General features: G+C 41.5%; 1 protein-coding gene across 1 annotated transcript; it reads left to right on the forward strand.

Moving 5' to 3' along the window:
• Positions 1 to 925: 925 nt before the first annotated feature.
• On the forward strand, positions 926 to 27645 carry GNA13 (G protein subunit alpha 13). Its single transcript, XM_075719411.1, has 4 exons — positions 926 to 1208; positions 3127 to 3353; positions 21061 to 21111; positions 25845 to 27645. Exons 1-4 carry the CDS (start codon positions 926 to 928, stop codon positions 26415 to 26417), a joined length of 1134 nt encoding a protein of 377 aa, XP_075575526.1. The 3' UTR covers positions 26418 to 27645.
• Positions 27646 to 27687: the final 42 nt, after the last annotated feature.

Genomic DNA, 27687 nt, shown 5'->3' on the forward strand with positions numbered 1-27687 from the left:
GGCAGCAGTTGTTATCGCCTTGCACTACGCTGGTGTAATTGACGGTAAGTTAATTTTTTGCACAAATGACGAACAGAACGCCCGTCCTCATGCATGGGTCACAGGAAGAGTGGGATTTTTCAGTCCGTGCTTATTACTTGCTCTGCCCCTCATGTGAAGGGTTGCCGACTTGGAGGAAAATTTTACTATTAAGCACTTGAAAATAGTCTTTGTTTCTTTTAACTTAGTAGCGGATAGAAAGTTCCACTCCTTCTATTGCTGTGCCTGCGCCCAGGCCCCCGTGAGGCCCAGCGGCGGTGTTTGTTCAGCCTGGTGCCATACCCCAGCAGCGCCGGAGAGCTCTTCTCATTGGAGCAAAGAGGAAGTACGTGCCAAACCGTTCAAAGCGTTTTAACGAAACTGTATTTTCTTTCTGCACGGAGAACAAAAACTGCTTAGCTGGCAAGCTTCATCCTGCCCCCACCCCTGACCGAGGGCTGACCTCCCCCGGCCGCTCGCCTGTCAGCTTCCCCGCGGGGCCGCGGCAGAGGTGCCGGCGGGACCGGCCGAGCCCGGGCCGCTTTTTCCCTCAGGCTAGCGCAGACGTCGCCGGGGCCGCGATCGCGGCCGCGCCGGTAGCGGAGGCGGGCGCAGCCGCCCCCTCCCGCCATTTCCTGTGAGGCGCCGCGCGTGGGCGGGGCTCCCGCCAAGGGCGGCCGCGCGCCCCTGCCACGTGACGCTCCCCCCCCGCCCCCCGCCGGGCGGGCAGCGGGAGGCGGTGCCGGGCGGGGTCACGTGACGCGGGCCGCGGCTGCCGGCGGGCCGCGGCGCCCCGCGGTCACGTGAGGCGGGAGGGCGGGGCGCCGGGCGCGCGTGCGCGGGCAGAGAGCGGGCTGGTGCGGGCCGGGCCGGGCGGCCGCTCCCCTCGCTGGCAGTGCTCGCTAAGATGGCGGACTTCCTGCCGTCCCGCTCCGTGCTGTCGGGCTGCTTCCCCGGCTGCCTGCTCACCAGCGGCGAGGCCGAGCAGCAGCGCAAGTCCAAGGAGATCGACAAGTGCCTCAACCGCGAGAAGACGTACGTGAAGCGCCTCGTCAAGATCCTGCTGCTGGGCGCGGGCGAGAGCGGCAAGTCCACCTTCCTCAAGCAGATGCGGATCATCCACGGGCAGGACTGGGACCGGGCGGCCCGCGAGGAGTTCCGCGCCACCATCTACAGCAACGTGATCAAGGGTGGGTGAGCGGGGCCGGTGGCCGGGGGGGGCACGGCCGGGCCGGGGCCGGGGAGGGGCGGGGGGGTCCCTCGGGCCGCTGAGAGCCGCGGGGTCGCCGCCTCCTCCCACACGGTCGGCGGTTTCGTTTCGGGCGCCTCACCCTTCCGCCCGGCCCGGCGCTGCCGGCGGCCGGGGAGCAGCCCCGCTCCGGGCCCGTGGGATGTCACCCCGGCCGCGGCGGGCGCTGGCCCGGGTGCGGCCCGCCGTGCTGGGGAGGGCGGCTTCGGCTCCCGCCGTGGGAGCAGCGGCTTCGGGACCGTAAGATCCCCAGCCTTGCCGTTTCCTGGTAATGCGATGGCAGCAATGAGCAATAATGGACGGGGGGAAGGATGCACCTGAAAGTGCGTGAGGATGAGGCGGGCCCCGTGCCCGAGGAGGAAGCGCTCTCTGCATTTCGCTTCAGTGGAAGAAACATTGCCATCGTGTTGGAAACTAGGCTGACACATCAATTAACAAACGCGCACGCAGAGCCGCTTTTCATAGATGCGTTGCCAAAACCTCCGCACATGGTTTAGGAACGGGCTCTCGATTTCACTGCTGTCATCCTTACTTAATTGGTCATCCTCGCTTATTTTCTCTCTCTCATCTGAATTGCTCATCGGATTTTCGGTTTGGACTGCGTGATAGTTGGACAAAGTCTTAACTAAGTTTCTTGAAACAGCAAAGCGTTGTCAGACTTCAGCCCTGCTCTTGAAGAGGGCCAAAGTCCAGTGATTCTGGAAGAGAATTGTTTTACAAAACTGTTTACATATCAAGCCTGGAAAAACCATAAATAGCAAGGCAGTAGTAATCACGAGCATGGATGTTGACCAGGTTATAGTTTATCAATAAAGGTACTTTCTACTCTGTGAAGGTATACACGTAGGACCTGCACGTCTTTTTTTGGAGGCTGCTTTCCTGCAGTCATTCCTTTTGACAGATAGAAAAAATTACAGAAGAAGAATGAACCTTGAAAAAAAGCCACTTTGGCATTGAACAAGTATGTTGTTATACAGTCATTTGTTACAACGTCTTAATTTCTTTACATCTTTCCCCATGCCTTTACAGTTGCTTATTCTTACTGGATTTTTTATTTTTTCATACGTAAAATTAGTACTAGAATTCATTTCCCTGCATTTCCCTTATCAGTGTGATCACGATATTTTGGTTGTTTTTTTTTTAAAGTCCTGTATAAGAGAAGTTTAAAAAAGCTCTTTCTCCTAGAGAATGTTTACCAAAACAACAACAACAGATGTGTGGGGAAGTCTTTAGGTGATACAGCGCCTTCTGCACTTAAGCAGTAAAACCATACTTTTTAGAAAGTGCTGTGATTTTAGTGAATGTTGTCTTCATCTCTGAAAACGTTAGAGGCAGTGAGAACTCCCTACAGTTAAACTAGATACCAAGCTCATAAAAATACAAAGACTAGGGAATCTTAAAATAAGCTGTCAGATGGTTTAACATATTCTGAAATAAGCTTTCAAACATACTTCATTTGTCTTGTATTTGTGCCAGGTAAATTTAACAGCTGTAGAATGCCTCTGGAGATCAGAGGGAAGTATAAATATCTGTAAAAGAGTTTGCTTGGTAACACAGATTGGGGATTTAGTAATTAAAAATAGCACTTTTTCAAGAGTTAAACTTGTGCTATGGATATTACGCTGTTGATCATGGCCATGTTTTTCTGATACCAAATATCTGAGTCTTGATGTTACCTGAAAATACAGTGCTTTGAGCCGATTTTTCAGCAGCTTTCTGCTTTCCTACTGGGTGGATAGTCCTATTGAGCTTTGACTGTACAGAGTAAGTGCATTGTTTGAATCTTTGCAGATCTGTAGGCTAGTGAAACAGTAGATGCTGAGAAACTCTAATTGCAGTGCTCTTTCATGTTGTTAAAGGTGTGAGAGTCCTCGTAGATGCCAGAGAGAAACTTCATATCCCTTGGGGAGATCCTGCTAACCAGAGTAACGGAGATACGATGATGGCTTTTGATACTCGGTCAGTCACGGTGGTGCAAGGCATGGTGGAGACGGCGGTTTTTTTGCAGTACCTTCCAGCCATAAGAGCTCTATGGGCGGATAGCGGTATCCAGCACGCGTACGACAGGCGCAGAGAATTCCAGCTGGTAAGACTTGAGTTTCAGTGTTTTTAATTGAGTGTGTGAGATTCTTGTTCCCGTGTTGCTTTTCTGTAAAATGCTGATCAAGCGGCCTCCTTACGGATCTTAAGCATTTTTGAACGGTAGACTGTTAACACTGCGGTATTGCGAACAGATGCATTTAGTTCCTTTCCCGCCCCCCCCTTTTTTTTTTTATAAAAACAAGAGTAGTAAAGAGCTTCAGACATAATTGTCCTCATTTCATATGTGAGAAAGCTGAGGTATAGAGGGCTTTTATGTTTTGTAGCAAAGCTAGTACCTGTGTAGTGTTTTTACCATATGATTATTTTTACCCTGTGTTAACTAGTGCAGTGATTTAAAAAAAAAAATGGTTTGCAGTAAAGGAAATCTTAATAGTAATGTGATTTTTAAGAGAAGATATGCATGGGTTAATGGGAAGAATTTAAAAACCACTCCCTTCTCTATTCCAATTTAAGCAATCTAGCAAACATTCCCTCTGTATATTTCCTGTTTAACTTTAAATGTCTATGTTAATACTCATGTAATGAGATTTTTGTTATATTGAAGTTCTCAGCTGAAGATGGAGTATACAGTTTAATACTGGGGTTGAGGTGGAGTATACAATTCAATAGTGGGGTTGGAAAGGAAAAAGAAACAAGTCTTGATTCTTGAGCTGGAGCTTTTAACTGTCCATGGCAGCTGAAGTCCCTTTGCTCCGTTTCCGTGCAAATGCTGCAAAAGGGAATGAAGAATTTAAGTTAAATTTGCTGTTTATTGGTTCATAGGCTTGTGTAGTAAATGCCAGTGGCATAGGGTTTTATGGGGATGGGGGTTGAGAACCTTAAAATAGATTAAATCTGTTCTTGTAGGTCTCTTAAACCTAAGTGGCTTTGTGTTTTTTATGTCTTAAAAAGAACCTTTGCGTTAGTGAGAATCTGAACAATAGCCGATAATGTCTCCTGTTGAGCTATTATGAACGATTGTGTAATCATACTCTGACTTAAATAGGTTGTGTAAATACTCTATAAATATGTATTGCCCTGATCACGGAATGTCTTCTGGAGATTGCAGAATGGGCAGGTGCTCGAGTAGCCTATCGCCTGCCCAGCTAGTTCTGAGCTGTGTAAATAAGTTTCTAATGAGACCTGTTGCTCCTTGCATTTTGCCTTCACAGTAATCATAAAAAGGTGATTGCTCTGCTATAGTCAAGATCCTCTTCTGGTGCAGATGTGACTTCTAGTGACGTAATTGCTGTGCTGATCTGTTTTAAAATTCGTTAAACAAAATTGTTTTGTCTTTGATTAGGCATGTTTAGTGACTTCAGGCTAAGTAGCAAAGGAGAAGGGAGCTAGTGCTATTCTGTTGCCTAGAGTCCCTGAGAAGTAGGTTCTTTCCATAATTGAAGCATGTGCAGAGTTTCACTTTGAGTAGGATTTGAAGAATGTGTTCTTCTGAATCCGACAGAAAAAAAACCCCCTATTGCTTTCTTTTGGAAATCTCTAAATCTGTATAATGTTCTCTGCAAAAATATGTATAGCTCATGTTGTGTTTTAGGCAGAACTCAAGAATTTACTTTTAAGTCCTCTTAATAGTTGAGAACTGTCCTAATACTAAGTTTCGAAGATAAGGTGAATGCTTTATTTATGCTACATTGCTTTATTTCCTAAATCCTTTCAAAATCTCAGCCAGAGATACTTATGCCAAGTTATAAACATGAAAAAAAAAAAAAAAAGCTGAATGATGTCATTGTATTGAGTGCAAGCAGTGTGATCAGCGCTGGCCAAGCGTGAAGTCTCAGTTTTCCCCCAGTAAGCTTCCAGCTTGAAGTTATGACAGAGCTCCATGTGGGCAGCAGAATGGTGGAAAACTCCTGAAAGTAGTACGTATGTTTGCCATACCTGCTGACAGGCTTTGTAGAAGAGTGTTCAGAGAGTTTAGATATGTATTGTAATATGGAATGAAGACACGAATGGTTAAGGAGGGAGTGACAGGCGTACCCGAGTCAGGAGGTAGAGCAGGGGGAAGTTGGAAGAGACGCAGACAGTTCAGTTGTGTCGAGTACTGACTCTTGAAGTACGGATTCAAGACTGAAAATTGTTGGCATTGTAGAATGGGGAATAAGAGAAAAAATACTGTTCTACTTCCAGTTCAACTGCTTGTGGCAAAAAATGTCATGAGAGATACCAGCAATTGTTAGATGAGTAAGAGAGAGGGAAAAGTGGCATTAAAAAAAGTGTAAAATGCTGGGACTGAGCATGGTAGAAGAGTATTATGTGACTGTGTATACTCTAACTTCTTTTCAGACTGTTGAGTGAATTTAACTTTTTTCACTGGACCGAGTTTGACACTGCACTGAAAAAACATGGTTCATATTAAGAGAGCACAGGCAGGAATGCTGGGAAAGTATTGTTTATCATGGGAATAGGACACTTTGGGGCAAAAGTAGAAGTGAGCAAATGAGGAACAGAGCAGTGATGGATAAGGAGTGAAAATGTCAAAATTTACACAGAAATTCTGGAGGAAAGGAAGCAAGAGTGTGTCGTCCTAGAAGCCATTTGTAGCTTGGACAGATAGGAAGTACACAGAAATAGGGTTTAAGATTAAAGTTTGTGCATGTATATGGTTAAGACGTAAAGGTGTACGTACATTTGTGAGGGATCATTGAGCTGTTCTTGCTTTTTTCATTTTTCTCCATCATCTTTCACTTACAATGCGAGAGATGATGCTAGGAGCCTAAAGAAACAATGTGGTCTTTTTTATAGCAGCGTGAGAGGGGGAAAAAACAGAACTTGGTTATATTCTAATGGAATTAGAAATCAGCGTTTCCATGCCTAGTTCACTGGAGTGTCCTTCCTCATTTTGTTAACTTAAGTGGTCATGGGGATAGTCAATATCATTTATTTTCCTTGGTATAAAAATAGGGGCCTTCTGGCCACTAACAGCAGCATTTATGAAAATTCATTAGTTCACGCTTGTGTAGTGCTTTAAAACTGGAAAGAGCTAATTACAGCTTAGTACAGTATATGCCACTTCAATACTTCTTAGGTGGTTAATATTATAATCCCTCACATTTTATTACAAACCAAAGTCACTCAGGTGATAGGTCCACTTACACGGTTAAGTAAAGGCTATTTTGGCTGTGTAGCCTAGTCAGTTCTTGTAACTTACACTTAGGATTCTGGTCAGCCTCAAGCTTTCTCTCCCATCTACCGAGCTTATTTTTCCTATGGCCTCTAGTCAGGTGGCTAACATGGATTAGTTACGGAGTTAGTCTGTGTTAGCCTAATGCTTTCTGACATGTAATTAACATTTCGGATTTCTCATTGCAAGTTGATTTCTGGTAAAAATCTCCTGAAATTACTTGGATAAACACACCCATTATCTTAATTCTACAACATGCAAACCGATTTAACTAGACATTTCCTAGCTTTTATATTTATACTCGTGAGCTGTTCAATTATGTGGTTATAAAGGTTTGCTGTTCTCACTGAGATTTGCTTTGAGGCACTGGCAGCTGAGGAGCGTGTAGTGCTGGTGCTGCATATCTAGTAACGCCGAGGAAAGCACTTCTGTGTAAGAGTACTGTTGAACACTGCCTCTCACTTCAGAGTGTTTGCTGTGAACTTGCATTTCTTGAATTTGCTGCAAGAGTTGTTACCAGAGAAGTGTTTTGAAGTAGTCTCCAGGAGTCTTCTAATCCTCTGAGAATGGAAAAGTGGCATGAGAGCTGAGTTGCTCAGATGCATGATAAGCTTCAAAGGTGTTAAAGGTTTCTTCTTGTTAAAGATAACTTTTGGGTGGGTTTGAATGTTTACTACCAGCAATTGGTGATGTTCGGATAGGTATTTTGCCTCACTTGCAAATTACACTGAGTGGTGGTTGGGTTTTTTATGCCGTGAACCTGCAGCATGCAGGAGCAGCGATGACACTTTATTCTGTCTGCATTTGCATAGAACTGCAGACATAGATGATACAGTAAGGATGATAGGATATGCATTTACCTCTGGATCCTGTTTACTTCTGTGACACGTCTGCAAGTGCTAGATCAGATTATAGAAGACAGGAAAAGGCGTGTTCAGCTTGAAGTTCTACTGCTAGTTTTGCTGCAGCTTTTCTGTAGCATTTTTCTATGCAGAGAAGTATTTTTGGAGAGTGGTATTCAGTTTACTAGAAGGTTGTGTTTTATCTTATTCTGGTTGGGCTTTTCTGGGTTCTGTCTCTGAATATTGGTGGGGCTGTTGTACACATGAGAATGTTAAATTAGCTCTACTGGAAATAATGAGTCCTCAAATGGCCACTGCAAAGTATTAGCAACATTTACCATTCTTTCAGGTGCGTAAGCAACGTGCCCTTGAAATGTGCTTGATTATAGAGTAGTGATCCTGCGGAGGTCGGTGGTGCTTGAAGCCAGACTCGGCTGCCAGATGTTGAGGTCTTCCTCTTTCTCAAGTGTGCGTGCCCATCTTATGAAACAGTTGTGAGGTCAGTACTTCGGCGTCTCTCTGAAGTCACAAGCGTAGAACCCGCAAAAAGAGTATCTGATCTGTTGTTCGTTAAAAGCGTCTACACCGTATTTGTGACACTGAATTTCAGAAGCCTTTCAACAGCTTGTGCCCTCTGTAACGCGTTGATAGTCCTCAGTATTCATCCTCTGCAACCTCCCCACACCCCTAAGTTGGAGGGTAGAGATATCTTTCCCCCCGCCTTTCCCAGATCTCCTCTTGGTTCTGGGATTGGGTGTTTGGTTCTCCTGCTCTGTTTCTGCTTGAAGTATGTGGGTGGTGATTCTATTGTGACACGCCTGAATGCATAAACTGTAGGTAGAACCTTTCTCAGACTGATAGAAGAATCTTCTTCCATTACGGATATGAGATCCAATCACCCAGCGTTTCTGTAAACACGTGCATTGACTATTTGGGCACCTAATCATATAATTCAGAGTTACTTTATTTAAATACAATGTTGTAATTACACTGAATATTGATTAAATTTTTGTGGGGAAAACCAAAAAGCTGCTGCTTTGTCTGTGTTGAAATATGAACTGTTTTCCCCTCTTTCCCCAATCGATAGGTCTGCCAAATGTGAAATGACAGGATGGCATGTGTATAGTGAGCATGACTCCTTAAAGACCTTGGAAATTTTAGAGCTACTTGCCATCTTTTGGTCTTTACGCGAAAAGGATTTATCAAAGCTTGTTGCTTTAACTATGGAGAGAAAAGTGCTTTACAAATTTATACTTACAAATGAGTCATTCAAATCCTCAGAAAAGTCTCAAGGTTCTTGAGGCTTTGCTGGTTTTCCTGTCCCAGTGACAAGATAAGGCTGGCTTTGAGTTTGTATTACTAAGGCTCCATATAGGGATTAACACTGGAGTCAAACAATAAGGAGGCTTGAGTTTCCTTATTCTTGGTTTGTGGCCAAAACCCCTTCAATGTGTATACTAGTGCTTTGGTAATGGGGACTGACCGTAATATTTTAGTTGAACTGAATGATCTTCAGGTGAACTTTTATACCAATTTAACACAACGTGCCATTTTTTATCATTTTCCAAATTGGGTTTAGGACTTCCGTTGTGGCCTCTGTGAGTTACTGCGCTTTGAAAGGCTGTTTCTGGGACTGCCTTCTTCCCTTTCCACCATTCTTCCTTTCCCACCAGCTGACTTTTCTTGTTAGCAATAGAATATTGGAAAGTTTGGAGAGCAGTAGTCTTGTATTGCCAATTGATGCTGTAGTGCAAGCTGGTCTGGTTTTACTGAAGAACATCTTTGCCGTAATTTTTTCTGAACGTTACTATTTTTCTTTTTTGTTACTGTTATTTTTAATCACAGGCGTGGCTCTGGATTGAGAGGGCTTTCAGTGGGAGCTGTCTTGATGTGGACATGTTGTCCCAGCACACCCGTGCCAGACAGAAGCATGCAGAGTTGTCTTCCCACCAAGAATGCTAGCAACTTTCTGGAGGCCTGTGCACTACACTTAGCTTGCACAAGTGTATCTTTTCTGTGTGGTTTCAGTGCAGCCTCTGAGGATGGAGTTCTTCATTCAAACTCGATCCAGATATCTGTTTATGGGGAACCGCTGCTTTTAAAATGCAGATTTTCACCATACACTGTGGGAGTAGAGCGATGTGTTCTTATACATACTCTTGTCATGAACAAGCTATGTCGTATTGATCATCATGTGCCTTAGTTTCCTAAATATTTTGTTGCAGAAGGCTGAAAGGTAACCTACTGTTTGCAAAAATTGGGATTTCTCTAACTGAGCCTTGATTCAAGGTGAAATATAAGTGCCCTTCTGAATATGTATGCATGCCACCAACCTCTAAAGAGTTCAGAGGAAGAGGCTTTCTCAGCCTTTCAGGTCTTGAAGGTGTGAACCTGTTCTCAGCAGATTCTTTCAAATTGGCGCAAACATGCTAGAGGAGCTTTTGCTGCTTCTGCAGCTTACAGTGTAACGTGAGACCTTGGTACAAACATTCATTCAGAGCCCATTTCCTTGCTGGCTACTAACCTGCAAGATACTACATGTTAGTACCAGAAGAACTGTCTCATTACATTACTTCACAGAATTTAAATGTAGCAATGGCTGCACCGTTCTCTGTCCATTTAGAAATGACTTACTAAATATAAGCCCAATCTACACTACAAAGTCCCGGTATTCATAGCTGTCAGCAAATCTCCATGCTGACAAAACATGTGGTATGAATGCAGCTGTGATCTTCCATCTATATAGGTGAAATTAATTTTGCACCTGAGGCAAAAAATGCGGAGTGACCTTTTTCATATGTAAATATGGGATCCTTTAGGATTAAGGTGCGATGCCAGGGGCAGTGTTGATTTGTGCTGTTGTTCCCTAATTTGAGCTTCATGTAACAAGACTTCAGCCTTAGAGGCTAGTTAAGTCTGCTCTCATTGAGCACATATTACACTCGGGTTGTATTTGGATGACTGTTTTGGCTGTCTTTATTGACCTACACTTCAGGTCATGATAAGTGCTATTTATATGTTCCGAGTTCATGCTGTACCTCTTATGCAGAACTAGCAAAGCAGTAGGAAACTTCAGGTTGTGGTAGCTGAGGAAGTTGCCTAAGCGAATGTGAGAAAATGTAAGTGCAGCTGACCTTACTACATAAGAAAAGCAATAGAGTAACTGTACTGGTGTTTCACACAGAAAGCAAGGTAATCTCCATACCAGCATTGTGTCTACTGGCACTTTTTTTTAAGTGTCTAAATTTACCACAAATCAGTTGAGAAGTTCAGAAGGTGCAGAGGCTGCCCTTCTGCAGAACAGCGAGCTGTGTCACTGGCAGTGCTCGTGGAGTCTAGCTGATCCCAAGTGGTATCGTGTATTGCTCTGGAATTGTGTATTGCTTTGTTTATATCTTACAGGTGAGTAAATGGGTCGCAGACCACAACATTAGTTAACTCAGCAGCCTTGAACACTAAATGTATTTATTCCAAATAAAATTCTCTGAATAATCCTTGAGACTAACCCTTATACTCTACAACCAAAGTAGTTTGACAGGTTGTATTTAAATGGTGAATAAAGAAAATGTTTAAAACTCTGTCAGCAGCTAAAGAAGGTCCTAAATTATTTCCAGTATCTTCTCCACTTGCATGTCTGCATTAGCAATACACGTCAGGTAATACAGGTGGAAGGGTTGAGGAATTTTAAGTGTAGAAAACACCGTGAATTCTTTGTCATCACAGTAACTGACAACTTCAGCTATTTCAGAGAAGAAAATTTCTGGACTATAATAGGAAGTGAGCTGACTTCTGCAGCCCTTAATTCACTGTACCATGCTGCACACTTCTCTGTCATGGTCTTTCGTGCCTTAAATGTTTTCCCAGTACTTTATAGTCTCAGTTGAAATAACTGGAATATCATGCTCCTCTTCAGTGACTTAACCAAGGAACGGAAAAGACCCCAAATTCTTTTTGTGGATGAGAGGTACAGGAATGCATAATCACACATGAGTTTCTGTATCTTTTTCCTTTGTTTAATGATGCCGGAGAAATAATTTTAAACAAACCGACAGGAGTCTCGTCAGACTGCCTGGAAGCGCTTCTCACTGGGCACATGATGGTATTTGATCACCCGCTGGTGATCAAATAAAGAGGATGCAGAATTTCCAGGCGAGGAAACACAGTGCACTGACACCATCTGTAATTCAAAATATCTACACAAATTAGTGTGTTTAAAAAAAAAAAAACAACCAAAACCAACCGAAAAAACCCAGACAAACAAACCAACAACAAACCCCCCCCCCCCCCCCCCCCCAAACCAAACCAACCCAAAACAACAAGCCTTGGTGCGGCTGATCTGAAATTTTACATGTGGATGGTATTGGGTTCTTTAACTGTTTTCACTAGCAAACAGTTATATAGTTGGTCTAGTAATTAATTTCTGTTTTTTCTATTTGTAGTTAATTTCTAGTATGAAATTCTACAAGTGATGTGAAATGTTTGCAGCCTCTTGGGTGTTGCTGTTCAGGGAGTCTGTACTTTACTGTTACTTTAGTGCTTTAGGCACAGCTCTTATTAATTTTTAAAACTGGTAGTATTTGTCTAATGATACATACAGATCTTTCACAACACCTAGTAAATTATCACTGAATCTTGTCAGATAGCTTGTGACAAGAGTGTGTCACTATTTGCAAACAGAAATACCAGAACTTCATTGAAATGGATTCTGCTAATTGAGGCAGAGGAAGGAACTAAGAAGCGTTTGGTTGTCTGGATTTCTCATGAGGCTGAAATAGGAACCAAATGTACTTTAAAACGGAATCTTAGGGATACCAATGCACGCACTGAAGTATCTAGTTTAGGGTTCTGCTTTGGAAATGTGATTTAGTTTACGGAGTATTCAATAATGCGCTTTTCAAGCATCTTAAAGTTCAATATGGCCAGTTTTAGTACTGATATGTTTCCACATGCCAAATATTTGTCATGTTTTTCGGAGCCTTTGCCGGGCTTGTACAACTTGGAAGCAAGTAAAGCTCTAAATGATGGATGGCAGATTTGCAGACTCACTACTGCTTCAGTGTTAGATTAAATGCAGTTTGAGTTGCAAACACATGAAGTCATGGAGCCAGCGGGTCAGTGCACTAAAAGAAGAGCAAATGTTTACAGTCTGTTTCCAGTCTGTTTTGTGTGCAAACCATCTGAAGTTTATATAGATGCTTCTCAGAGTGTAAATAGTAATTGGGAGGTGGCTGTTTCGCCTTGGTCAGTGTGTGTTTTCATATGACTTCTAGGTCTGCGTGTGTGCCGTGACTTGGAAGATTTGTTTCATCAATGAAATTTGGAAGTCTTTTGCAAAGTATCGGTGTCCTTCCTAAAGTAAACTTTCTGGAAGAGGAGTTTGGATTGTAAATACTTACTGAGGGAGAGAGTAAAAAGATCTTTGGAGAAAGAAAGTGCACCTGATCTTGTGGACAGCATATGCTAATTTGCTTTCATGGATTAATTTCTGTTCAGGTTCTGGCAAACAGAAGCATCTTCATTAGATGCTCTGGTTCTGCATGTGTTGTGTCCCATATGCCATTTATTGCATTTCTTAACCTGGCTCTGATCTCCAGAAGGGGCTGCAGTAGACTTGAGTTGGCTTCCTCTTTGGAAGCGTTGGTGATCCTAAGGAAGCTGACATGCCAGGATAAATGCTGTGTATTCCTAGGGTTCTTAATTGTGGGAAAGAGTCTCAGCAGACTTTTGGGTTTTGCTCTTGAGTTGTAGAAATGGCATATCATGTCATACAACTCAAAGGTATGCAGTTTCTTAACATTCTTAGCTGTTTATAGAATATGGCACATCCTGGTTTCCAAATAGTCTTTCAGAATTAGTTGGAAATACACTAACAGTGCCTTGTGTGGAAGAAATTGTAGTTGTTTAGCCTTTAATAGAATGCTGTTTCATGCCTAAAAACTGTAGTGAATTTTCATATTTTTAAGCAAGTTTTGTTAAGAATCTGGCAATTACATCCCTTCTTCAGGAGAGGGGAGGGCTACCTAGCAAAGAAGAATGAAATTGGATTTCTTCCTTCTTAGGAAAGTAATTGAAAACTGGACCAGTTTGCTCTGTGGTATACTTGTATGTGGATTAAGTTCTGCTTAGTGCTTGATCATGTCTTCATTTGGTTAATTGGGATAGCATGTTGTATCTGAAACAGTGGAAGCGCTCTACCGATTGGAGAAAATCTAAGTCTGAATTGTGTAAGCGAATGAGGCACTTTGAAGGGTAGTGCAAAACTGAATTCAGTGCGAGAAGGAGAAACAGCTGATACTGGAGCCTTATTTGGAGTATTTAGTTCTAGACAGCCTTGTGCGTGCCTTGGCTGACCTCCCCCCTTTCACTCGCAGCTATTTGGGTATGACAGCCGTATAGCAGATATTCCTGGGTACCCAGCAGCTTGCAGATGCTGCCGGGTAGTTGTAGCGCAAGAGCTCAGGTTGGCGTGCTCTGTCTTCCTCCATTTGTTATCCACATTTTGAGAATTATGGATTAATTGGATTACACGGTAAATAGGGGATAGTAGATTAAAGGGATATTATTGGGTTAAAACCCTTCCTAAACCCCTTCACCTTTCTTTGTTAACGCCATTATGCAAGATAAAAATGTCAGTCATGAAATAAACTTAGTGTGACTCCTCCTTTCTCGGTGCTTTTGCAGCTTCATGCTGTTGAGCACCCTCCACCCAATGTGATCCAGCTGTTCTGAATACAAATTCTGCTCTGCTACCAAAAGGTTTTACTAAAGATTACTTCTATGAGTCAGGATTTCAAACTTTCCTTTTTTTTAGGACAGATACTCAAGTTTCTGTGACCAAACGCAGGACAGGTTTCGCTTCTACACTGCATGATGCAGTTCTGATTGCTTTGAAAAAAGTCAAATACAACTTGAGCTGCACAGAGGAAGTGCTGAAAAGAGGAAATAGGATAGTGCTCAGAGGTAGGATGAGCTGTGACGCATCTGTGATGTGTATTGGCGGAGAACAGGATTATTTTGTACTCCTGTATATGCAAATGTAGCCCGTGTCTGAAACTCTCCAGTCTTACAAAGAAGCAGCGATTAATCCCAATGTACTTAAATTCTATCTTTGAAAATGGGCAGACCAGATTTTAATGGCTGTTCAAATGGTTGAGCTGGAATGAGAGAAGCTAGGAGATCCTGAAATATCTGATGTTGATATATGGTATCTGTGCTTTAGCCCTTTTAAGGCCTGTCCATTAATGCTTCCACTGGCAGCAATGCCGTTTTAAAGCAGTTTGCCCTTCCTTCTTAGGGAGGGAGGGATTAGTTTAACATGGAGCAGTTGGCTGGCCTGCACATGGCTGCAATAATGCTTGTGTGGGCATAAATAGGGACTGCTTTATTTTGGTGGGAGTGCCAGTTATGCTGGTTTTAACATGACTTTGGTCATAATTAGCACTTAGAGAAAGGAAGTGTACCTCTCTCCAGGAAATGTGTTTTGTGTTAGCACACTCTCAAATATTTTGACCCAGACCTGCAGTTTGGTAAGTAAATATACTGTTGCTTACCTCGACCCTTTTCCCTAAATACCTTTAGCACCCTCATTAAAAATTAGTTATTGTATATGCTTATTGTAAGCTTCCGAAACGCTGCTAATAAAGTTACTGCTTAGACAGGGCTGTGTCAAGCATTAGAGCATAGGAGTGGCAATTGGGAAACAAATCGTTTCCCCTCACCTTAGGAGATACCAAGCAAGTTGCTGACTTGCTGCTATAAAACAGGGAAAATACCTGGTTTTTAAACTTAGTTCCTTGAATAAACAAGTTATAGGTATGAATGTGTAGAAGTTTTGTCCTGTTCTGTTGACTGGGGCATGTTTGAAAGAGGCACCCTCATTAGAAAGCACTGGGAGGAGTTACCGGTGAGAGAAGTTAATTTGTAGAAACTGGAAAGCTGTGAAGGAACCAAGATTATTTTATTTAACTCCAAGCCTGAGGCCAGTAAAAGAAACCAAGCCAATTCAGTGTCTCGACAGAAGACCTGGATAAACTTCTACTGGCCTAACAATCAAGACAATTGTGGATTTGAGCTCAATAATATAATTAGGGCTAGGTGCAATCAGGGCATAAATGTATCATCTAGATCATCTGCCTCTTTTGTCTAATCTTATGGACATCCCTCGTTTGGGTGGAGGGGGAGGAGGCTGTAGTGCTCTCTAATACCTCTCCCACTAGGAAATCTGCATTGATTTGACTAAAACATTTCTCCATTAATGATCTTTGTGCTTATTACTGCAATTTCAGAAGACATCTGGTGAACCTTCAGTAGCAGCAGTATTGATTTGCAGTCTTCTTTTGAATCAGCTTGGGGTGGGGTGTCAAGAAAATAAAGGTTAGAGATTCTTTTTTCTGGATTCTTTGCCAAAATCCTCAGATATGGATTTATCTGGATTAAGCCTCTAACGAGAAAAAAAAAAACCAAACCTATATATAATGAAGTATATGCTAAAGGATTACTAGGGTGTTGTAAGATGCAGAATTTTAAGGCTCTGGTTATTTCTCCATCATCTTTCTTCCTTCAAGCTGCTTTTCCCATGTTATGTATGGTTTGGTTTGTGTGTCAATTCAGGCATGTACATGCCAGCCTAAAAACATTGTAGTTACCTGTTCTTATTCTAAACTAGGCTTTTAAAAAAGGGGATTTTTTTTGTTGTTTTTGTTTGTTTGTGTTTCTGTGGGTTTTTTATTAAATAAAATAGGAAATCTTTGTTTCTCTTTTGCCAGAAATTCAAGTAAGGTCAGGAAGAGAAAATGTTTGGTGGTTCCTGTAATTCTAATCTACAGTTACGAAGTTGTATCCCCTATTTCTTTAAATATCTGATTTATTCTTTCAGATGCTTAGTAAGTCATGTCAGTTCAGTATGTTCCACTGAACTTGCAGCCAAATGTAGATGGTTTGATAAATTGTACATTTCTTTCTTTAAACCTTGTGATGACTAAATAAATCTTGATGCTTTTTCTCTCTCTTTTTTTTTGAGTGATTGCTGTTGGAAAAAATGTAGTGTCTGTGTTCCCCTAGAACAGCTAAAAAGCCATTTGGCTATGCTAAGGTTTCAACAAATCATATTTAGATTGCTGACATTGTTTTCATGGAAACCAAATAAATTAGTGCCACTTCCTGGGTTTAAGAGATGTGTTCATCTGTTGTGTATTTCATGTAGCCTTTTTTTTTTTCCCTCCCCCAAAATATTTTTGTGGTTACTTTGCTTTAGGCACTAACTAGCAACATTTTAGACAGTAATCTTTGTCTGTGCTGTGTTTTATTTATAAAAGATAACTAATCGGGTTTACTTCAGAACACCAAATGAGCAGCTCTAATACATTATTGTCTTACAGGTAAATGACTAGGATGTGCTGTAATCCTGTCTTTGTAGAAAGAGTGCATTACATAAGACTCAAGATATTTCATTGACCAGGCTTGAGCAAGACCAGTTAAAATAAATGTAGCGTTGTAAGGGAAGCTGTTGTAACATCAAGTACCTTGATAAGAATATGATTTAGTTGTGTTTTCTTGTAAATCACTTGTATGTTCGCAATGAAATGACTTGGCTTGGCTTTCTTCAGTAAGGATTGCCAAGACTCCAGGAGGCACACAAGCTGTTTTGAATCAAACCTTTCTGAAAATGGAATACTTGACAGTTATGAATAAAGTTATTTAACAGTCAACTTCCTGTGGTTTACATGCATTTCTGAATCAGGAGGAGGCTGAAGGGCTGCAGCTGAGATGTGTATACTCTATCTGAACAAGAAAGGGCATCTTCTACAAGCAATCAAAGTGATTGCTTAAAATCTGATATTCGGCTATGATTTATTTTAATACTGTATTAAAAGAGCAAAAGCGCAGTTGCCTAACACTGAAAGATCTTTGAAGCTAACGTGTAGGCCATTCATTCTGTTGTACTGGCATGTGTTCAAGAAGCTTGCTTTGTTGCAGTATGTCAACACGCATATGAGAAATACGCTCAAGCCTGCGTTTGACTTTGTCACTTCTATTGGCATCTTTGGGCCCGTGCTTTAAGTAGAAGGAAGCGGACAGTGGATGAGTAAGGCTCAGTGGTATGGTTCCTGCAGTGTAACAGGTCATTGGTAACCTTCAACCACATTTCAGAAGTTTGCAGTTCAGAACTGCTCAACTGTAAAAATGACTTTAAAGGGATTGCCTGCATTTTAAAAAAACCCAAAAGTTCACTTGTGACTAATTTAAGACCTTCACATCACTATTTTTTTTTTAACTGGATCTTTAAATTTCCGTCGTATGTGCTCACAGAACATGGGTGTGAAGACAATGGTCATGTAATGGAGAACGATGAGAGTTTTTTAATGGGGGTAGATCCTGCAGTTTCTCAGTCTCCTGTTGATTTTGTCATTGGCGTGGCTCCTTTGTGGCATGGCTGCAGCAGACTGCTGCAACAGGCACGTGGTGGGGGCTGGACGCGGTGAGCCACACTGGAGTTAGTGGGGCAGAGTGGGGAAACCCAGTTTCTTTCTTCTAGTCATCTAGGGCAAACCAGAGAGTTTACAGTTTGTCTAAAGGGAAATTTTAGAATGCAACAACTGCCTGTTGAATACAGCCATTTAAATATAACCACTGTCATCGATTTACAGAGTGAGATCTAGTTCTGTATCTAATGTCAAGAAAAAGTAGCCTAACACAGAAGCTGTCTTTGGAGCTGTTGTCATACAGGATTGTGAATAGAGCATTTTCTTACTGACTTTTAACAATTGCTGGCATTAAGGCTTTCCTTGGTGGTTGTATGGTGGGTTTTTCAGTGTGTTTCTCTTCTTTAGTGCATAAAATACATAGGCTCACCCTCTTGGGAAAAGGATTGAAAGTCTTGCTTGGTTGATTTGTAATGCCGCCTTTCTGAAGCTTGTTTAAAATGGGTCAAAACTCCTCAGTTCTATGGTAGTGCATTCTGATAACAATCTGTTAGTTGTGGTAGTTTGCTGTTCCAGAGTATCTGTAGTTAGCAGAGCTTAGCCTGCTAATATGAAGATGTCCAGGTCAGATAGAAAATTACCACTAATCAAGGCTCTGGCTTGTAGCTGTATGATATGGAGGGGTGTCTGGCATGTGATGGAAGAACAGATGATGAATTTGAAGCTGTTGCAAGTTCTTGATGCCATGCAAATTGATAAAAGCCAGCGATTGAACAACTTTTATCCCTAAATACAGAGTTGAGTCATGTTGATGGCACTTGCTTGGTGTGTCTTATTAGTTGTCTGCATAGATTTTCATAAGGGAAGAACCCAGTGACTGAGCCGAAGATGTGGAGGAGGGAAACTGGTATGCCACTGCTTTATTAAACTGTATTATGCTTGTAACTGATTGCTTTTATAGTTTAATCTCTTGAGTTTGAGAATGGCCACCTTCATACTTGTCTGCCAGTGACTTTGATACGTGACAGCCTAAAAAGCGAAGCAGTCTTCTCCGTGTGCTTTCTGGCAGCTACTTTACTGTTGGATGTGTGGCTCTAGAGCGTTGCTGTTGCTGCAGGCCGATGTATTTTTGCATTTGTGTTTTCAGGAAATCCCCTCTTTTGGGAAGCTGCTTCTGGGGATGTTTTGTGACCTTTACCACCTATGGCTTACTTGTCTGCTCCAACTGCTCAATCCATTGGAGTAGCAGTAAGCCTTGGGACTTAAAGGAGGGGCAGTAACTCATGCATTCCAGTACTGTGGAGTTAATGCTTCTTTAGGGAGTAGGCATTGCCGTAAGTAGTATAAAAAAGAGCTGTCTAAGATTAAAATATATGTATGCATGCATACACACACACATGCATACTTAGAGCTGCTGAGGCCCAGGTATTCTAGAAAAAATACTTCTACTTAATGAGTCCGAAATGCGGCTGATTTGTATGTAGTCCTGTGGGGGAGGGAGGGTTGCCAGCTCCTACTAGGACCTAAAAAAGAAATTAAGTCTGACCTTAAACTTTATTTTGTCTTAACATTCAGCTACAGACAGTGGTCTTAGTACTTGGAAGGCCTGAATTCTGATCCTTTTACTCCTGCTCGGGAAGCTTGATGGATTTGTGCATCAAGGTTTTGTGTGTTTTTATTTTCTGTGAAATAGGAATACTCTTCCCTGTACGCTTTCCTTACAGGATTGAGGATTTCTAAGGTGCTGAAAAAGATGTAGATGTAAAATACTGCTGTCATTGCAAGCACTTGTTGCTGTGTGCTGCTGGGCTTTAAAATGGTTAGTGTTACTGCTGCAGTTTGTCACCCTAGAGAAAATCGGTAATTAAGCCACACAGAAGGTAAAATAAGGTGGAAGAACTGTGTTGGACTCTTTCCCTGCAGGCTTGTTGAGCACAAGGCATGTTTCAACCAGAGTCCCAGTCTTGCCTAATTAAAAGTTGATGTTCAAATTGCACACTTAAAGGTGCGGTGTCTACTTGTATTATGTAACTTTTTTTAGTACCTGGAAAACTTGCAAAGGTACCTGGCTTATGCGTCTGCCAGAACCCTTTTTGGACTGTTATTTACCCTGCCCTACTTTACTGCTGCTTAGATGACACAGTTTAATATTGAGGTTTGATATTCTTCCTAGATAAGTTTGCAGAGTTCAAATTCAAGTGAGGGGAAGCCATTATCAGGGTGTAACTCCTGTCCTAATTCACTTGTCTGGCTTAGATGTAGTCACCCCAGCCTTCATTGCTTCTTGAATTTCACATCAAGAAAATTCAGTCAGAATTCTTGCTCTTCCATCCGCAGAGTGAAAACACAGATGGTTTCTTTTCTGTATTTACTATAAAGTAAATAAGTTACAGCTTGCTAATCAAGAGCTTTCAAAAGGAAGCATGTTTCTGCTTCTGTGATGATGCTGAGAATCCAAAAAAGGTACTACTTTCCTTTGCAATAAATTCAATCAGTATGTTACCTATTGCAAATGAACTCGGGTTCAGCAGCATCCTTGTAAGAGGAGTTCCTTAATCCCAGCACACTAATGGAGTTCTGGAGAGTTGTCTGTACTTCAGGCTTACAATAAAAAGCCTTTAGTTCTGCATTACTGGAGGGATTAAAAACTGCAGTTGCTATTTTCAAGGACAGTGATGGCTTGAATTCAGAAGATAACCTGTGTAGTAGATGCAATATCGTGGAGTATGGCAGCGCGGAGCTCTGTTCATTACTCCCAGAGTAAGGAGTTCTTGTCCAACTTGGTCTCTGATAGGAAAGTTTAGTAAAATGCTTCATCTGTTGCGGTTTCTCATCCTCTATTCTTTCTAGTTGTTTGCTGTGCTCAGGGGAAGTACCTGTATGAATGGGATCGTATGGTAATGCAGTTATAAATTAACTTATCTCCAGTGATTAATCGCTGTACCTGAGCGCCTGTATGGGCAAACTCTTCAAAGGATTAGAAAAATTGAATGTATCTTTTCATAACAAAGGTGTGGTTGCTTCGTTGATGTTCCCTGTGGATAACGCTGTAGAATTTATTTAGCAATTCTAAACTGGGAAAGAATTTAACTATTATAAATGTGCCTTCCTATACTTTTAAGCGTAAATATTAACTGGCCTAAAAATAAAATGTCAGTTGTGTTCTTCGGATAGCTGCTTAAAAAAATGGTAGCGATTAAAGCTTATGACACTTATATCTAGATTTCGGTAAATTAACTGGACTTCAGAATGTAAACTATTGGGATCAAGTGTGCTGCTTATTTAAATAACTGTTTGCTTTGTTTTTAGGGGGAATCTGTAAAGTATTTCTTGGACAACTTGGATAAACTTGGAGAACAAGTAAGTTAGTTTTTCTTTTTTTCAGTCTTGAGTTTTAAGTAGTCTTTGTGACCTCTGGGTTTTAAACAGATGAAATGTAATTAGTGTCTACTCAAATAACTTTATCTTTAGTTAACTTTGATTGTCCCATTATCTCAGCAGTTCATCACTGACATGTCAAAAACACAGGGCAATGCAAGGGCCAAGAGACTTTCTGGAAATAAAACTTCTGTAGAAATTGAACAAAAAACAAGTTACAAATGCCTGTCGAGTTGGAAGACTGTTAAAGTAGCACTTCAGCACTAATTGATATCCAAAAATGACTGCTTTTGGGTTTATGTATCCACTTAGGAACACAAAAGTGAAATCAGTGCACAGGTCAGTGGTACCTTTCTGTAGTATCTACTTTAAAATAAACAAACTTGGTGCAGAATAAAATCTGTTTTCTCTGGGGAAAAAGCTGAAACTTCTGTAGAATACTTTTTGATAGAAACGTTGGTTACTGGTTGAATAATGAAGTTGTATGCTGATACTCATTTGTCGTGCATTGCAGAAATGGCATGTGGAAAAACTGCCTTTAAAATGGGATGCTAGCTTGAACTCCATGGGGAGGCAGTTTCTCCATGGTTATTTCCAGCTGATGGCTAACAAATGATGAAGGAATCCAAACCACTTCAATTGAATCCTGTTACATCATGCTTAATTTCATTTTCCTTTTTCTCTTTGACAGATAAAAACTTAATTTTAGGCCAGACTATTTTTCTGCTTTGAACTGTCATTTTGCTAACTAGGGCGCTGGTGATCATCTTGCAGAACGCATACACTTCCCAGATACCTTGCTTGAGAACAGCACTCGCTCTCTGAACTTCGATTTGGTCTTGAGCTATAAGGCAATATGAGAACTGCACTCACTTTAACAAACTGCTAAACTTTCCGCTAATGGAGGATTTCTCATGGTCTTTGAATCCAATGCCACTTTAGTTTCAAAGGGGTTTCCCCCCACCTCATTTACACCCGTTTGGATAAAGATTTTTGCAGCTTCTTTTCAAAGTTCTTTATTTAGAAACCTTGGTCCATTCTTTGATTAAAGCGTGAAACTTGAAGTCACTAGGGTTTTTTATGTTTTATCTACGCTTATTGTAGGTCTGATGTTGCTGTGGGAATGCTGAGCTCTGAATTGCAGCTTTTCTGGTTTAAAGTTAGACCAAGTGGTGCTGAGGTACAGGGGAACTCTTCAAGATCTGCTGTCATAGAAAATGTTAGGTCTTTGTGGAAAAAGCGCTAGCTAAGTTTTGTTACTGAGTGAAAGATTTAATAGGTTCTTCTGGTTTATTCTTATCTATATGCAAGATTTGTCTAATGTTTATTTCCCCAAACTGTATTGATATAAGTATTTTACTGTTCTTATCTGTTATCTGATACAACTGGGCTGGCCTGCAACTAAATTGCTTATAAACAGATAGACCCACGATTCATAGGCCTCTTGCCGAAAGGCAGCTCATGAGAACAGCACATAGGGAAAAGAACTTAATGTTCAGATTTAATCAGATCAGCAAAATAAGAGTAGCTGGCTGACATATAGCTGGCCGTGGGATCGGCTGGATTCCTTGCAACTGTTTGTTGTTATTTCAACTGCCAGTGCAGACTGTATGTATTCAAAATATCTCATAGAGAGACATTGCTTTCCATGTTGTGATTGGATCTTATTCATGCCTTAAATTCTAATTTTAACTAGGCAAACAGTGATGTGATAGCCAAAAGAGCTACCTGATAACCAAAAGTCCTTTAGAAGAAACCAGACTAGTAAATCTGAGGAAGGAGGTAATTCAGGAAGAAAGTACAGGTTCCAAGTCAGTATCCATATGTATCCTTGGGAAGAGCTGCACAGAAAATAAAACAAAAAAACACCACCACCACCCCCACCACCACCCCCCCACCAAAAAAAAGATTAAAAAGGAAGAAGGTGAAAAAGAAAACAGTCAACATGGAAAATTGGGCGAAGTGTAGAAAAGGAGAGTGTGCTTGGGGATGCTTGCCAGAAAAGTGCCGATTGTCAGTGGTGAAACATTGAAAGGACTTCGGAAATAATCCTCAGTGCCGTCCAAGGAAAATATTCACCTGATGCTGCGGTCTTCAGATACGGAGAATGGGATCAACAGCAAGAAATGGGCTGGTTCAGAATTGCTGCAATGGCAAGCTGCTGGTATCCCAAGGATCTGGGCATGAGGGAGGAAAACATAATCATCCTTCAAAAAGATAACTAAAATACTGGGAGATTTCTTAGGAGTTCCTGTATTTAGTTTCCTGTAGCCAAATGATTGCTGTATACCAAGCACTTGACTTCCAGTACATTCATTTGCAGACTTGCATCAGGGTAGCCATTATCTGGTATAAAACACGGTAGGTCTTCTGTGCATGTAGAACTTGAAAGCACTTGAAAGGATTTTATTTGTGGTTGCAAGTGTGGAAGGAATTTTAAATGAGTAATAATACTTGAGAGGGAATTTGTCAGGAATTCTAGGCATAAGCTCCTTGTTCTTAAAAGCTTTACTGAATAAACAGTACAGGCCAACTTCCAGAAGAGTTTGCTTTGTGCTCTTGTTTCAATATTGAAGGTATATATGGCTTTGCCTATTATGTTACTTGATTTTATTTATTTACTTACTTTAATAATTTCAGTCACTCCTGAGCTTTCCTAAGACTTTCTGGTTTTGTTGGAGAACCTGAGACTAACCTCCTGAATAACAAAAGATTATACCTTCCTGTTTAAAAGATGGAGTAGATCTTGAACCTGTGACATTCTTTTGCCTAAATGTTGTCAGCTTTACTCAAAATCCCTTCACATGTGCCCAGTGACATTTGATACAGTCATTGCTCTATTCCTCTGATTGTTCTCTCTCTAACAATTTTTGGTAGAGAAGACCCAAGATGAATGCAACAAATAAAGAGAAAAATCTTATTTGCTTCTTTTAATCAGACAAGGGGGTGGCAGCCCATCTCTGTTGCTCAGTTTGGAGAGAACATAGTACTGCTTTAGCAGTTCAGCTCTCCTGCAGATTTAGGTGGTGCAGGTTTGGGATGTGTAAGAGTACTACAGCAAGAAGTGCAGGGTGGGGAGCCTGTGCTTCAGAGAGCTGCTTTGTAATTTGTGCCATGATAAAAATCAGTGCCTTAGTCACGGGCAGCTCGAATAAAGAAACCTGGGAGAGTTCAAACAAAACAGTCTCTCTCCAGCTAGTTTCACTTTTGAGTTTACGTAGTAAAGCAAAGTGATCCTTGAGTTTTTGGAACATTACACTCACTTCATGATTTTAAAAATTGCTTTCTTAAAGGCTGTGGATGAAACTTGCCCAGCTGCCTTAAACTCAGAATACCAGTATTTGAATTGCCATGTAGTCATGTGTTTGTGCCCCCCAGCCCAGCTTATTAGTTGAATCAGACTTTCTGGACCACGGTCTTACACATCTTTATAAAAGCTCCAAGTCTGGTAACTGGCACTGTCAAAGGAAGATCATAGATCATTCACTAAGAGGAGACTAAAATTCCAACTGGGAAACCTAAATCACTCCCTCTGAAGTTGTGAGAAATGCTGGAAAAATGTAAGGAAGAGTTTCCATAACAAGTGAGCAACAAAGCTTTAAACTTTAGCATCAGCCAGCTGTTATAGATGCACTTTTTAAATAGCAGAGAGACTTGGACCGTATGCAAAAGTGTAATTCTAAGAATGAAGAAATCCCCAGTACGAGTCTTGAATTTCATGCTGTCAAAAGCTGACTAATAAGAATGCCTCTTCCTGTTAGCATCTGCATCCATTGATGATGACTGTTCATGTACCAGTCAAAAAAATAGTAAAAAACCCACTTATCCTGCCTATTTAATTCTGGGGGGAAAGGCAGGCTGGAGGACTTCAGGGTACAGCTGTCTCGGGTGCCCTCCTAGGCTGTACTACTGGGAAGGGGCTGCTGTTCTCAGCCGCCCGTTTCTTCTCCTGTGGTACCAATTGCACAGTATATTTTGGACAAAATGGGGCTGTGTGAGCTCACCCGTGTGGCACACAGCTAACAGAAGTGACTTTTTGGACCGATACAGCTTGATGCAAAGGTCCATGGCACAAACACAGGAAGTTGCTTAGGTTTTGCTTTTCTGGCATAATTGATTGCCTTAAAAATTACTTAGTGCAGCAGCTCTTTTTTCTAGAAGCAGTCGTGCAGTATGCATGAGAACACGGGAGGAACTGAGTGCCCACAGTTAGAACTGTGGACTGGATGATCTTAAAGGTCTTCTCCAACCTAAACGATTCTATGAACAGGATACTACCGTGGTTTTTGATTTGAGAAACTTGGTTTAGACCCCATTTGCTGCATTGTAGTGTTGGCAGCCAGCACGTTTCCCAGCTTTGCGGGAAGAGGATGAATGATGCATAAAGTAATCCAGAATGAGGGAAACTGGCATGAGGAATTGATGGTACACCTCTCAGGTTGTTTATGGATCTTTGTCATGTGGCAAACAGAGCTTCAGTTCTCTGGGGTACGTGTTTTGATTTAATATTGGGTGTGTTTCCTGCTTTGGACTCTAGATCTTCCCAGAATGCTTCAGTGTTAGCATATAAATATACATATGTGTGTATGTTTATTCAAAACATTGTGCTGTTCCTCTGCAAGCTTTTCTTTCGATCGCAAGTCAGCTGTGATCACCATGCCTGTGACTTGTATCCTAATCGGCAAACTCTCCTTTATATTTTTTTTTTTTTTTAGGATTATCTTCCCTCACAACAAGATATACTGCTGGCACGAAGACCCACAAAAGGGATTCATGAGTACGACTTTGAAATAAAAAATGTTCCTTTCAAAATGGTTGATGTAGGTGGCCAGAGGTCAGAACGGAAACGTTGGTTCGAGTGCTTCGACAGTGTGACATCAATACTCTTCCTTGTTTCCTCGAGTGAATTTGACCAAGTGCTTATGGAGGATCGGCAAACGAATCGCCTTACAGAATCCCTGAACATTTTTGAAACGATAGTCAATAACCGGGTTTTCAGCAACGTCTCAATCATTCTCTTCTTAAATAAGACGGACTTGCTTGAGGAAAAAGTACAAAAAGTGAGCATCAAAGACTATTTTCCAGAGTTTGAAGGGGATCCCCACTGCTTAACAGATGTCCAAAAATTCCTGGTGGATTGTTTTCGTACTAAACGCCGGGACCAACAGCAGAAGCCCCTCTACCACCACTTCACCACTGCTATTAACACAGAAAACATCCGGCTAGTTTTCCGCGATGTCAAGGATACCATCCTTCACGACAACCTCAAGCAGCTTATGTTACAGTGATGTGCAAAAAGACATTTTTGTTTGAGTAACTTTTGTGTGTTGTTTTTTTTAACTAGAAGTTTACAGCAGGAGTAGAGAAATGCAGATCCTGTCAGACTTCTTGATATGTGGCTAAAAGCTGCTGCTGAACACATTATTGCCAATTTCTGCAGAAATTCAGGCTTAATCTCTTCCAGTGTAGCTTCAAGTTGACTCAAGTTGTAATTTTATAGCAGACCTATGTCTAAGTTACCTGTAAAGTCATAAATTTGACCTTTTAAGAACGTGTATGTTATCCTAGAAAATGAATTCCACCTTCAGAATTCCAAGTCCAGACTTCAGTGAAATTGTTGCAATTGTCAGACTGTGGCAGTAATTCAAGGGGGAGAGAAACTTTTCGCTTCTAACTTAATTATGAAGACTGTGATACCATAGCTGACTTAACGATTTCTCAGGTCTATTGTTGGTTAGAAATCCCGTAAATCCCTTGCTGCAATCACCTATTTGAAGTTAGGATTCCTGGGTGTAACGAACTTCCTGGTTAAGTATAAATCTTTGCATGGGGTTTGACTAGGAGATGCTTTAAAAATACTTAGATTGGGAGCTTCAGGCCTATCTGGCGGGAAGTACAAACGCAGGCAGAAGTCTAGTGATGAGGAATTAGTGAACGGCACAGTACATGGTTTCACTCTATTGCATTGTACGTATGTCTTAAAGCCATGGCAAAGCACAGAGCACTATGATACGGTCCTCTTGAAATTCTGATGTGGGAAGGGGGGGAGCAAGCTAAACTTGTATTTCTTATCTTCACTAACCAGATGTTATATGTAGGTACCTTAACTGTTCTTGAAGCGCTTTAATATAGCACTGGTTTATTTTTACTTTCTCCATGACTTCTTACAGTGTGCCTCATCTTAATCAGTAAGCATTTGGTGATGGATATAGAAGTACTTGCAAACCTAAGTGCCTCCTTGTGTTCTGTCCTCCTACGGTATTTTCAGTGGCCTTATTTGAGCATATGTGTTCCCAGCAGAGGCCTTGTGTAGCTGACACCGTGAAGATGAATGTTTTCTTCTGAAAAAAGAACATGCCACAGCAGAACGTGCCTCAGCTGATGAGGTTCTTTCTGAGACTTTCCAATTGGGTCTAACAATCCTAAGTGTACTTGAGCCAAATATGTTGCACAGCATACTCCAGAGTGCTGCTTGTGACTAAGAATATTCTACAAAAAGTTCCATTGCAATTTCTTTTTTTTTTTTTTGGGGGGGGGGGGGGGGGGATGTTGTTACTG

Source organism: Pelecanus crispus, chromosome 12, assembly GCF_030463565.1.
Source record: "Pelecanus crispus isolate bPelCri1 chromosome 12, bPelCri1.pri, whole genome shotgun sequence".
NCBI classification, from domain to species: domain Eukaryota; kingdom Metazoa; phylum Chordata; class Aves; order Pelecaniformes; family Pelecanidae; genus Pelecanus; species Pelecanus crispus.